The sequence below is a fragment of the Sciurus vulgaris genome, assembly GCF_902686455.1.
Source record: "Sciurus vulgaris genome assembly, chromosome: 17".
Classification (NCBI taxonomy): Eukaryota; Metazoa; Chordata; class Mammalia; order Rodentia; family Sciuridae; genus Sciurus; species Sciurus vulgaris.
The window spans coordinates 45,285,373-45,299,034 of NC_136478.1; the positions used below are offsets into that span (position 1 = coordinate 45,285,373).

Sequence of the window (13,662 nt, forward strand, 5' to 3'; positions counted from 1 at the left end):
AGAGAATGGGCCCAAACATTGAGAAGATTCCCAAATCCCAGGTGAAATTGTTTACCAAGAACTTCTTGACTCTGAGTTCAGTTCATCACTTCAAGATGGGCCTGGTCCACCCTGGCCCTGGCCTCAAACCCCAGGGGCCCTTGTATCTGAGAAGAGTCTAGAGTGAAATGAAAAGGTGCACGAGTACAAACAGAAGTACGAAGTATAGCAATATTTTGCGGCCCAAGAGCAACGGCAACCCAGAGAGGGGGCGGGAGTGTGCTTCAGGAGCAGCACTTTGTTGTTCAAGTCTTAGGGTGGTACCAAGGCCCGCTTTCCACCAGCAGTTAGGACAACCTCCTGCCCCAAGAAACCTCATGACAAAGAAAACCATACCTGGAACCACAGGAGGTGTTGTGCTGAAGGTCATTCTAAGGTCTTAGAAGCTCACAAGGAAGAAAATGGAGGTGTCTCAAAGGAGAGACCTGGCACTACAGCCACCAGACCACTATTGCCTCATTTCTTAGTGAAAATGGGGAGACAAAAATTTCAGAGCATGTAGGCAGTCACATGCAAAGAAACAGGGACTGGATATCACTAAAGAATGAAAAAAAAAAGGGCAGAGGAAATGGCAAACAACCTTGATTAGAAGTCTGAGGATGACTGCATTTTGAATTAATCATCACATTATAGGTGAATCATACAGACCTGATTGGGCACTGAGATCAAGATTCACATTTCATACAGAAGGTATGGGACCCAGAACACTGTGATCATTTTGTTTGCTTTTGAGACAGAATTCTGGCTGCATTGCCCAGACTGGCCTCCAGTTCGTGATCCTCCTGCCTCAGCCACTCAGTAGCTGGACAGGTCTCCACACCACTGCTCAGTAAGATCATCTTATTTATGAAGTTATTAAAAATATATGTGGATAAAGAAACACTAATGGAACTGATCCCCAAGAATTTTGTCCCGTAATTGAGAAGTCTTATTTAATTGTTCATAACACAAATTAAGGCCCATGAAAGATATTACAGCTATATGTTATTCTATTTTACTGGTGTACCAAATTTCCCATTCTCCCTTGCTAAGGACAGCCCAATGACTAAATGAAATGTTATCATAAGTGATATATGTAATTTTCTTTCTATTGGTACTGAGGAATGAACCCAGGGGTACTTTAGCACTCACTTACATCCCCAGTCCTCTTTTTTTAATTTTTAAATTTTTATTTGTAGATGGACACCTTTATTTTATTTATTTTTATGCGGTGCTGAGGAGTGAATCCAGTGCCTTACACATGCTAGGCAAGTGCTCTACCACTGAGCTACAACCCCAGCCCTATATTTTATTTTGAGACAGGGTCTCACTGAGTTGCTGAGGGCCTAAGTTGCTGAGGTGCCCTTGAACTTGTAGTCCTCTTGTCTCAACCTCCGAGTTGCTGGAATTAAAGATATGCACCACCATACCTAGCTGTAAGTTCTTAAGTAATTTCCAGTCTTCTCTGTTGATAGCCATGTTTATACCCACGTTTAAACCCATGTGTATGGCAGCACATTTCACGATAGCCAAATTATGGAATGAGCTTAAGTGTCTGTCAGTGAATGACTAGATAAAGAAAATGTGATATAACTAAAAAGAATAAAAGAAAAAAGAAAAAAAGAAAATGTGGTATACATAAAGAATTAAATTGTGTCATTTGCAGGAAAACCAAACTCAAAATGTGGAGTCATATGTTCTCTCTTATGTGGAAGCTAGAAATGAAAAAGGAAAAGCGTATGTACGTGTGAAGGGAGATTTCATGAAAATCAAAGGCAGATCAGTTCAGAAAAGGAGGACTAGGGGAAGGAGGAGAGGAAAAGGCAAAATACTGGGGAATGATATTGGCTAAATTATATTGTTATCATCATGTGCATGTGCCATTATGTAACAGCAAATTCCACCATTATGTATAAAAATATGGAAAAATCTTTTAATAAAGCCTAATAACTAGATGGACAACTTGACTGGATGTGAAATCCTTGGTCCTCTTGATAATCTCAATTATTCGGGTTATTAGTTCTAGAGCCTCTCAAATTCAGTTGTAATTTCTTCAGTATTCTTAATTGCTTCTTTTTCCATTTAACTTGTAAACAAAAATATTGTGAAAAATGTTAGACTGTCAAAATCTCGATATTGATTATGACTGCAGTGACTAAGTTAATTTAGGCATACATCTTTTAATCCAGTTACTGTGTGTCTTCATTCTTGTATGGGACCCACCATCTGAAGTGAATTTGTCTCTACCCCCTGCTTCTACTGTAATGGCCTCATACCATTTCCCTGCCACAGTTTTCTTTCGCCACTCCCCAAATATTTTATAAAATATTAATATAACTACCATTAAGTACTGCTAGGAATTAAAGTGTATTATGATTCCATGCAACAGCTCTAAGTCAAAGGTAGAATCATCCCCTTTTCCATTTGGGAAAAAATGATTTCAGAAAGGATGGTAATTGACCCATTACAGTTCTAGGTATTTAAGCTGGCACGAAAGGAAATTAATAAGTCATGGTGCGTACAGAATAGGGCGCTGTAAACATTAAAATGATAATGGGAAAGCTAACGAGGCTTACAAAGCTCTTAGGCTTTATAAAAGCCTTAGAATTTATAAAAAATCTCAAATAGGGAAGAAGTCTTCAAATTGTCAACTGTGGTTGCCTCTGGGAATTGATTATATGTGAACTTCTTTTTGAAGAAAATGGTGAATGTGAGAACACCACAGACATGACAGAGGCATAGTAAGGAGATAGCTGACAAAAGCAAACATCATCTACTCTTTATTTTTTATTATGAAATAAATAGACACAGAGAATTAGAAACCACCCATAAACCCACAACCAGCTTTCTCAAATTTTAATAACTATTTGCTTATTTTAAAAAGAAATACATAAAGAGATTTCCCACTGCATCCTTTCCCCAATTTCATTTTTCTTCCATCCTAGAGATCACCTGTTCCAGGTTGGATGATTATTTCCATGAATGCATTTACATTCTTCCTATATTTAGTCATGAAAAATATAAGTAACATTGATTTACATATTTTCAAGCTTTGTATAAATATGTCATACTCTATCATACAAAATACTCTCTACTTCAATTTCATTAATACTATTTTTGAGATTTATCCATTTTAACTTGCATTGTAACTTCTATTCAGTGTAATGATTATTTGCTTTTGGTTTTTCATTCTCACAAACAATGCTTCAGAGGGCCTTCATGGGTACCTCCCTGAGACATGAGGAGATAGAGGAAATGCTGGGTCAAAGATTAAATCCTCATCTTTACTAGATAATGCCAATTTTGGTTAAATACAAGCACTTCCAATAGCATTGTATGAATGCTCCTAAAGCTTTACATCTTTCCAGTAATTGACACTGTGATTTAAAACAGTTCATTGTGGTTCCATTTTGCAAGTCCCTTACTAGTAATGACGTATAAAGTCAATTTTCCTAATGCTCCCAAAATCCTTTCTCTGGTGTGAATCATCATTAACATATGCAAAGTTTTTAAAAATATATTAGATTCAATAATTTGCTTGCTGTTCTTAAGAATTTACACTTCAGGGCTGGGGTTGTGGCTCAGGGGTAGAGCACTCGCCTAGCATGTGTGAGGCACTGTGTTCGATTCTCAGCACCACATAAATAAAATAAAAATAAAAAGGTCCACTGACAACTAAACAAATGATATTAAAAAATTATAAAAATAAAAAAAAGAATTTACACTTCAGCCAGGTGCAGTGGCGCACAGCTGTAATCCCCGACTAGGGAGGCTGAGGCAAGAAGATTCAGAGTTCAAAGCCAGCCTCAGCAATTTAGTGAGGCCTTAAGCAAATTAGTGAGATGTGTTTCAAAATAAAAAATAAAAAGGGCTGGGGATATGGCTCAGTGGTTACCTGGATTCAATCTCAGTACAAAAAAGAAAGAAAGAAAGAAAGAAAAAAGGGTTTATATTTCATAAGTAAATTTCAGAACAACTTGTAAAATTAAAGGGCTAATGGGTCCATTGAGGAATTCTAGCTGGAATTGCAATGAATTCATGAATTAGGAAGAACAGCTAACTTTGTTAGGTTGAGTCTTTTCAGTCTAGGCTATATTTTCTTGTTATTCTTCAGTTTTCTGGGATTAGAAAATCTATTGTTTTATATTTAAGTAGTAATATAACTGTCTCAGCCTCTGGAATTTAACTCCATTGAGCACATGATTTTCACATTGTTCAATGTTGTCTTCTCATGCCTCAAATAGTATCTAGCAAATACTAGCTACTCCATACTCACTCAATGAAAACATATATATCTATATTGGCCTATTGTTTTCCTCATTTGATTACCTTTCAAATTTGATTCCAATTTTGAAATCCACTGGATAAAAACTTAAAAACTTTACATTTTTTTGTGTTGTATAAGACAATTTATATGTTTTTAAAATTACCTGAATTCACCCATACAATCAGTTGGTTTGGTGCTTTTTTAATGGCACCTATGAATTTTTTTAAAGAATTAATTGTAATCATTTCTATTATTTCCTAGACCTAAATTTAAGTTTTGTATTCTTTCCAGTGAATCCTTATTTTATTTTAGTGTTTATACAAGTCATTCTCTTTAGAAACTTTCTAAAACTGGTTATAATAATTCTACTACCTGTGTCTATATTGATTATTCACTTGGAGTACAAAGACTCCCTTATGTTCTAAAATTTTTATGTTTTTCCAACTTTGATCTGATGTTTTCCGGGGATACTGTCTACCTTGTCCACTAATGAATATTGTTTTCAGTGTGGGATTGAATGAGTTAACATATGAGTTACGTATAACAAAGCCTCTTGCATAATAGGCACCCAATACATATTAGGTTATCTGCTATAGTTGACATACTATGTGAAGTACTTTACATGCAAATTCCTCATTTAATAAGCATCAATTTACAACAGACAATTTCATTTAATGCTCACATTTTTACAATATAGTATCTTTTATCATCCCTATTTAAAGAATGAAAGAAAAAATCCTGAGGTTTAGATAAGTCAAACAAGTTGTTCAAAGTCACACAATGCCATTAGTAGTGATTTTCCAAAATCTAAGTTCTTAGTCCTCGGAAGTACCTAGTGCCTAGAAGAGACTGGACTAAAATAAGGCTGCGTGGTATGTAAGAACCAGATAATGGAGAGTCTCACTGACAATTTAAAAGGCTGTGGATATTAGTTTAAGAACAATAGCTAGTAAAAAAACTGTTTTAACTAGAACTATGTTAATTCTTAAAACTTTAAAACATCAATTTGGGTGCATTATGGAAAATGGATTTAAGGGTAGCAAAAGGGAATACTGGAATACCCATTAGAAAGCTGTGACACTGATCTATGTGAGATGAACCCTAGACTTAAGGTAACAACATTAAAAAGTTCCAGAACTATTTAGGAGATTGGATTTATAAGACTTGGTGATTGGTTGGATTGGGTGGTGAGAGGGATTCCCCAATGTGAATTCTCTGATGATGAGCAAGGTGTGCATGCTGCCTGAAGGTTTTCTTGCATTCTTTACATTCATAGGGTCTCTCTCCGGTATGAATTCTTTGATGCTGGGCAAGGGATCCACAGTAACTAAAAGCCTTTCCGCAAACATTACATTCATAAGGTTTTTCTCCAGTATGAACTCTCTGATGTTGAGTAAGGGATGAGTCATTGCTAAAAGCCTTCCCACATTTAATACATTCATAGGGTTTCTCTCCAGTATGAACTCTTTGATGTTGAGCAAGGTAGGCAATCTGGCTGAATGCTTTCCTACATTCCTGACATTTATAAGGTTTTTCTCCTGTATGAATTCTCTGATGTTGAGCAAGGTGTGAATTCTGACTGAAGGCTTTCCCACATTCCTTACATTCATAAGGTCTCTCTCCAGTATGTATTCTCTGATGTACAGTAAGGTATGCACGAAGGCTAAATGCTTTTCCACAAACATTACATTCATAAGGTTTCTCTCCAGTATGAACTCTCTGGTGTTGAGCAATGGATGACCTATTGCTAAATGCTTTTCCACATTCAATACATTCATAAGGTTTCTCTCCAGTGTGAACTCTCTGATGTTGAGCAAGATAGGCAAACTGGCTGAAGGCTTTCCTACATACCTTACATTCGTAAGGTTTTTCTCCAGTATGAACTCTCAGATGTTGAACTAGATGTGCATTCTGACTGAAAGCTTTTCTACATTCCTTACATTCATAGGGTTTTTCTCCAGTATGAATCCTGTGATGTTGAACAAGGTTTGATCTCTGGCTGAAGGCTTTCCCACATTCCACACATTTATAGGGTTTCTCTCCAGTATGAATTCTTTGATGAAGAGTAAGGGATGAGCTCTGGCTAAAGACTTTTTCACAATCATTACATTTCAAAAGTTTCTTCTCTGCATAGACATTCTTGGGTTTAATACTCACCAAATTGTTTCTTAAGCTTTTCTTGCATGTTTCATGTTTATACACTTTCTCCTCTTTGGGGATTATTTGTTGTGTATGAAGCAGTGTGTCCTGATGGAAACTTCCCCAAGATTTGTTATGTTCTTCTTTTCCCTCATCAACAAGGGCTTCTTCATAAGGGATTGTCTCTTTCTTCAAACATGCCTTCTGATTTTCTGATTGTCTTTCGAAAGGGCCCTCACATTTCCAATCTTCTCTCAAACTGGAGTACTCAAGGCCAAAGCTTGTAAGTTTTTCTATTATATTCTGGGATGACTGTTCTTCAAAAAGTTCCTGCTTTGGCATTAATTCTTCAGTCTCACACATAGATTCCCAGCCTGAAAAAGTTATAATAAGAAAAAGAGTCTCTTCTATTCTGTGTCAGAAAGATCATTTATTAAATTACATTTATAAAGCTACCCATGTAAGCTGGGCATGGTGGCACATGTCTGTAATCCCAGTGACTTGGGAGACTGAGGCAGGAGGATTGTCAGTTCGAAGCCAACCTCAGGAACTTAGTGAGGCCCTAAGCAACTTACTTAGACCCTATAGAAAAATAAAAAAATAAAAAAGGGCTGGGGAATTCTTGGTATTAAAATAAAGTTAATCATGTGAATTTCATTGCAAATAAATCCAAAGGAACATTGACTTTCATAGTTTTGAAGTTGGCAAGAACCGAAATTGAAATGGATCATTTAGAAACCTATGGAGGAATGATTAGAATTATAAGAAAATAAGTAAGGTAAATCTCAGGGTGAGAAGAAATTATATGGATATGGTTGGACTCAGATATAATTTTAGGCCTACTTTAAGAATACAGATATTGAAATGGTCTCCATTCTTATAGCTGTTTCATTTAAGAACATTCATTGAATAAATATTTAGGTTGTACCAGATACTGTCCTACATGCTTTTTCAATGCCATAAAAAATAAAGATCCTTACCTTCATGGACTTTATTCTCTTAGAAAAGTCCGAAAATAAATAAGCAAATTTTATTGTACATTAGAAGATACAAAATATTCAGGAAGAGGAAAACAGGGTAAGTAAGGGAAATCAGGAGTGCTGGTGAAGTCAAAGGTAAGAATCATTAATTAGTTAGCTGTGTGTGGTGGTGCATGCCTGTAATCCCAGCAATTTAAGAGGCTGAGGCAGGAGGATGGCAAGTTCAAGGTCAGACTGGGCAATTTAGTGAGACCCTGACTTGAAATAAAAAATAAAAAGGGGTAGGGATGTGGCTCCGTGGTAAAGCATACCTATGCTCACTACATAGTACAAAAAAAAAAAAAAAAAAAGTAATTCATAAATTAACATTCAAGCAAAGATTTGAAGGAAGTGAAGAAGTTAGTCACCTAACTATAGGTGCAGAAGAGAGCTGGTTTGAAAAGGTTCAAAAGTAGAAGCATGCCTGGAGTATTTAGTAAACAGTGAGAAGGACTATTCCTTTTCACACTAGAAATATGGCTAGAAAGGACTGAGTAGTAGGAGATGAAGTTAGGAGGCAAAAGGTGACCAGGTTATTTAAGTTTTATAGACCTTTTAAGGAATTTGGCTTTTGCTCTGTATAGATGGAGTGATCTGAGTACAGGCTGCTGTATTATGAAATTACTCTAAGGTAGGAAGCAAGGGGAAAGGTAAGGAGACCTATTACAGTAATCCTGGTGAGAGATGATAGTCATTCAGCCCAGGGAGACATCAGTGGAGGTTTGGAGAGGTGGTAAGATCCTAGGTATATTTTATAGGTATATCCAAGAGGATATCCTGACAGGATATGGAATGTGATAGAAAGACATGAATCAAGCATGATTTCAAAGTTTATGGTCTGAGCACTGGAAGCTATCAATAATGATAGAGGAGGATGATGGGTATTGCAGGTTTGGGCAAAAAGGTATGGAAGATCTGGAGTTCAGTTTTAAACATATTTAAGGTATCCTTTAGAGTGGGCAAGTGGACACATGATGCTGGAACTTAAGAGGTAATTGTGGACTAGGATTTAAAATTGGAAGTTGTCAGCATATAGAGAGTATTTAAAGATATCATATATCTGAAAAAATAAGTGTAGCTAAAGAGAAAAGAACACTCCCAACATTAAAATATATGGCAAAAGAGAATAAGTTAGTCAAAGAGAAGTGGCAAATGTAAATAAAAAGGAGTCAGGACTGCAATAATACCACATGATATTAAAGGTTATAATACAAACCAACTTGTTTCATGATTACTCTGAATAAGAATCAAATATACTATTACATAAAAAACAAGGTATTAAGATATATTAGGCAAGGAATGTCCAAAAATAATTAATAGTAATAAAAATAAAGTAGCTATTAAAAAGAATTTTGTTTATGTGGTGGTTGAAAAAAAACCCACGAGTGATTTTTAAAAAGAGGGCACATAATAGAACATAGGAGCTATGGGAGAGGTTATTGTTTATGCATCTACATTTTTATTAAATAAAAATATAAAAAATATATTTTGGGGCTGGGATATAGCTCAGTGGCAAAGTATCAGCCTCGTATTTGCAAAGCCCTGGGTTTGACCCCCAGTTCCAAAAAAAGATTTAAAAGAAGAACCCCACCAAAAAAAAAAAAAAAAAAGGATTAAAAATTGTATATTCCAGTGGTAGAGCACTTGCCTTGCATATATGAGGCACTGGGTTTGATTCTTAGCACCACATAAAAATGAGTAAATAAAGTATTATGTCCACCTACAACTAAAAATATTAAAATAAAAATATTAAAAGAAAGAAAGATACTTTTAACATTGACAACCACCATCACCAAATGGGGAAAATGCCCCAGAAATAAACTACATGAAATGAGCAAAATCAAGTCAGACGAGAGTGGTGCATGCCTGCAATCCCAGCAACTCAGGAGGCTGAGGTGGAAGGAACAAGACCCTGTCTCAAAATAACAAAAAGTAAAAAGGGCTGGGGAATGTGGCTCAGTGGTAAAGCACATCTTAGTTAAATCCCCTGTACCAAAAGAAAAAAATACTTGAAAAAATAAAAGGCCTGGTGGGGTGCAGGCCAGTGGTAGAGTGCTTGCCTCACATGCACGAGGCCCTTGGGTTCAATAACCAGGTCTGTGCAGGAGTAGAGGGGAAAGAAAGAAAAAACAAAAACAATGAAACCAAGAATTCATGCTTTAAAAAGATCAGCAAAACTGATAAGCCTTTAGCTAAAATGACTATTAAAAAAAAAAAAAAGAAAGAAAGAGAGAAGACCTAATTAAAATCAGGAATAGTGACATTACTGTCACTTTTACAGACAAAATTACAAGAAGGCACAATGAATGGCTGTACATCAACAAACTGGGTAACTTGAATGAAGTGGACAAATACTTGGAAGCACACAACTCAAAGTCATAACAATAGGAAATCTGAAGAACACTACAATAAATAAGGAGACTGAGTCAATAATTTAAAACTTCCCAACAAAGAAAAGGCCAGGATCAGATGGCTTACCTGAAGACTTCTATCAATATTCAAAGAAGAAATAACATCAATACTCTTCAAACAGAAAATTGAAGAGCAAACATATCTAAACTCATTTATGAGGCCAGCATTATCTTGATACCAAGGCCAAACATATTATTAAGAAAACCATAAATCGATATCTCATAAGAATACTGACACAAAAATCCTCAACAAAATGCTGCCAAACAGACTTCAACTGCATACTGAAAGAATCACACAATATGACAAAGTTTGAGTCATTCCTGAAACATAAGGAAGATTCAACATATGAAGACCGATCAATACAAAACATCACAATAACAGAATGAAAGAAATCACATGCACATCTCAATTAATGCAGAAAAACAGCTGACAAAATTCAACAACGCTTTGTATCCTTTCAACTTTTCATGGTAAAAATTCTCAACAAACTAAAACTACAGGAAAACTTCTGAAACATAATAAAATTGTACAGGTATAAAAATCCCACAGCAAAGATCACATTCAATGAAGAAAGACTGAAAGTTTTTTAAAAAATATTTGCTAGATGTCAACAGACCTTTATTTTATTCATTTACTTATATGTGGTGCTGAGAATAGAACCCAGTGCTTCACACATACTAGGCAAGCACTCTACCACTGAGCCACAACCCCAGCCCAAGACTGAAAGTTTTCTTCCAAGATCAGAAACAAGGCAAGGATGTCTCCTATGCCCTTTCTACTAAGTCACAGTATTTGAAGTCCTAGCTGAAGCAATGAGGAAAGATATAGAAATTAAAAGCACCCAAATTGGTAAAGAAGTAAAATTATCCTCACAGATGTCATGATCTTATATGTAGAAACCCTAAAAATTCTACAAAAAAACTAGAGCCAATAAAAGAATTCAGCAGGGCTTGAGGTATAGCTCAGTGTCAGGACGCAAAACAAACACACAAAAATCAGGTGCATTTCATACATTAATAATGAATACTCTGAAAAGAAAATTAGGAAATAAGGAATAAATTTAAAGTGGTGAAATACTTATACACTGAAAATTATATAACACTGCTGTAAGAAATTAAAGATACCAATATATGGAAAGATATCCTCTGTTCATTCATTGTAAGATTTAATATTAAGATGTCAAAACTTCCCAAAGTGATTATATGTTCAATGCAATTCATATTAAAATCCCAATAATCTTCTTCCAGAAATAGAAAGTCTGATTTTGAAATTTATATGGCACCTCAAAGGATTATGAATAGCCACAACAATTTTGAAAAAGAAAAATGTTGGAGTTCTTGCATTTCCTGATTTCAAAATTTACTACAAAAGTACAGTAACTAAAACAGTATACTCCTGGCATAAAGACAGACACACAAACCAATGAAATAGAACAGGAAACACACAAGTAAACCCTCATATATGTGGTTGAATTATTTTCCACAAGAGTGCCAAGATCATTCAATGAAAAAGGACACTTTTCAATAAATGGTTCTGGGAAAATTGGGTATCTACATGAAAAATAATGAAGATGGGCTCTTATCTTACATGGTATACAAAATTGAACTCAAAATGAAAAAAGAAGACCTAAACTACAAAACTTGCAGAAAGAGGTGAAAAGATTCATAACATCAGATTTGGCAATAATTTCTTAGTTATAACACTAAAAGCAAGACAACAAAAGAATACCTAAACAAACTGGACTTCAAATTTAAAACTTTTGAGAGTGAAAAAGCAAGTAACAGAATCAAAGAAAATATTTGCAAATCATTTATCAGATAAGATATTAATATTCAGAATATATAAAGAACTCCTACAACTCAACAACGAAAACCCAATCCAAAAACAGACAAAGGACTTGAATAGCCATTTCTCCAAAGATATACAAATGGCCAACAAACAAGCACATGAAAATATGTTCAACATCACTAATCACTAGGTAAATGCAAATGAAAACCGTAATATGCTACCTCACATTCATTAGGATGGCCACTATTAAAACAAAATGAAACAAAACCAGAAAGTTGGTGAGGATGTGGAGAAAAACACCTGTGCATCGCTGGTAAGAATGCACAATGGTGCAGCCACTATGGAAAACAGTATGAAAGTATGAAAATTTCTTAAAAAATTAAAAGTAGAATTGTTGCTGCCTGCGGCAACAATTGCACAGGTATTTATCGAAGGTGGACTGAAATAAACTACTTTTCCTATATTCACTAATTTATAGAGGAAGAGAGACTTTGCTTAAAGGAAGTTTTAGAGAAAGACAGGCTTCTACGCTTATCAGAGATCTATTTCTTCTTAGAGTTCTACTGCTTCTTCTTAGAGGTGCGTCCTGCATCCTGTGAACTAAAGGGTGCCACCTAGAGGTGTGTTCTCAGTTCTCCGCTCTATGATCTGCCTTCTGCCGCGGCCTACTGCTTCTTACTGCTAGCTGCTTCTCTTCTCTGCTAGCTGCTGCTCTCCTCTGCTAGCTGCTGTTTCTCCTAGCTGCTTCTTCTTACTGCTGCTAATTGCCTTCCACCTACTGCCCGCTTATATTCCCTCCAGGAGGCAGAGGGCGGGGCCACGCCAGTTGAGATCAGGCGAGGAGCCAGCTGCCCTATCACGGCAAAGGTCAAAAAGAGCAGGCACAAGCAGGAGCACTGGGAACACCTGTGCACCCGTTGTGTGCATGGACTTAATTGAATATGGCCAATGATAAATCACCTGGGTGTGCTTATGTTAATCAACCTCCTCACTGCCGATGTGATCAAAACAACCTTCAGCTGGCTGCCAGGCGCCATTCCAGCGCAGCCCACATAGCACGGCCCCCAACATAGAATACCATATGATCTAACAGTTCTACTTCTGGGTATGTGCCCCAAAGAATCTAAAACAGAGAACTGCATTATTCACAATAGCTAAAAGGTGGAAGCAACCAAAGTATCCAACAATGGGTCAATAGAAAAACAACGTGGTATACACATAAAATGGACTTTAATTCAGACTTAAAAGGGGAAAAATGGGCTGGGGATATAGCTCAGTTGGTGGAGGGCTTGCCTCGCATGCACAAGGCCCTGGGTTCAATCTCCACCACCGCAAAATAAATAAATAAATAAATAAATAAATAAATAAATAAAAGGGTAAAAATTCTGACATATGCTACTACATGAATGAATCTTTAAAACCTTATGTTAAATAAGACAGTCACAACAAGATAAATATCATATGATTCCACTTATATGAGGTACTTTGAGAAGTCCAGCAAAAAAGCAGGTTAGTTACAATGACAAGACTGCCTAGTTCATAAAAGGCTTACAATGCTGCACAAATTACAGAAAATATAGTTTTAGATGCATTTTCAAGCTGGCAAGATGCAGGTCAAAACGACTCCATGAGGTACTTTCAAGTAAGGAAGAATTGAAGCTAGGAGCATCAATTTACCTTGAGTTGGAAGGTCTTAAGCACATTTAACTGGAGTTTTTGCTGTTGTTTTGTGGTACTGGGTGTGGAACCCAAGGCCTTGCACATGCTAGGCAAGAGCGCTACACCCTCAGCTCTTTTTGATACAGGGTCATGCTAAGTTGCCCCAATTGTCCTTGAACGTGCAATCCTCCTGCCTCAGCCTTGTGAGTAGCTGGGATTATTGTGAGAACTCTAGTAATGGCTTAAATGGAAATTTAGGAAAAGAAGAATGGCACTATGTAAAGAAATAACAGCCAATGATTACCCAGAGTTCATAAAAATAATGAGAAAGGTCAGACACAAAAATCATACTAAATCTCA

General features: G+C 36.2%; 1 protein-coding gene across 1 annotated transcript in view; it reads right to left on the bottom strand.

Moving 5' to 3' along the window:
• Positions 1-1,288: 1,288 nt before the first annotated feature.
• ZNF570 (zinc finger protein 570) overlaps positions 1,289-13,662 on the bottom strand; it is a 33,859-nt gene continuing 21,485 nt past the window's right edge. Inside the window, exon 5 of the mRNA XM_079118838.1 lies at positions 1,289-6,798. Coding sequence (XP_078974964.1) covers positions 5,441-6,798 — 1,358 coding nt within the window. The 3' untranslated portion in view covers positions 1,289-5,440. The remainder of the gene's footprint in view (positions 6,799-13,662) is intronic.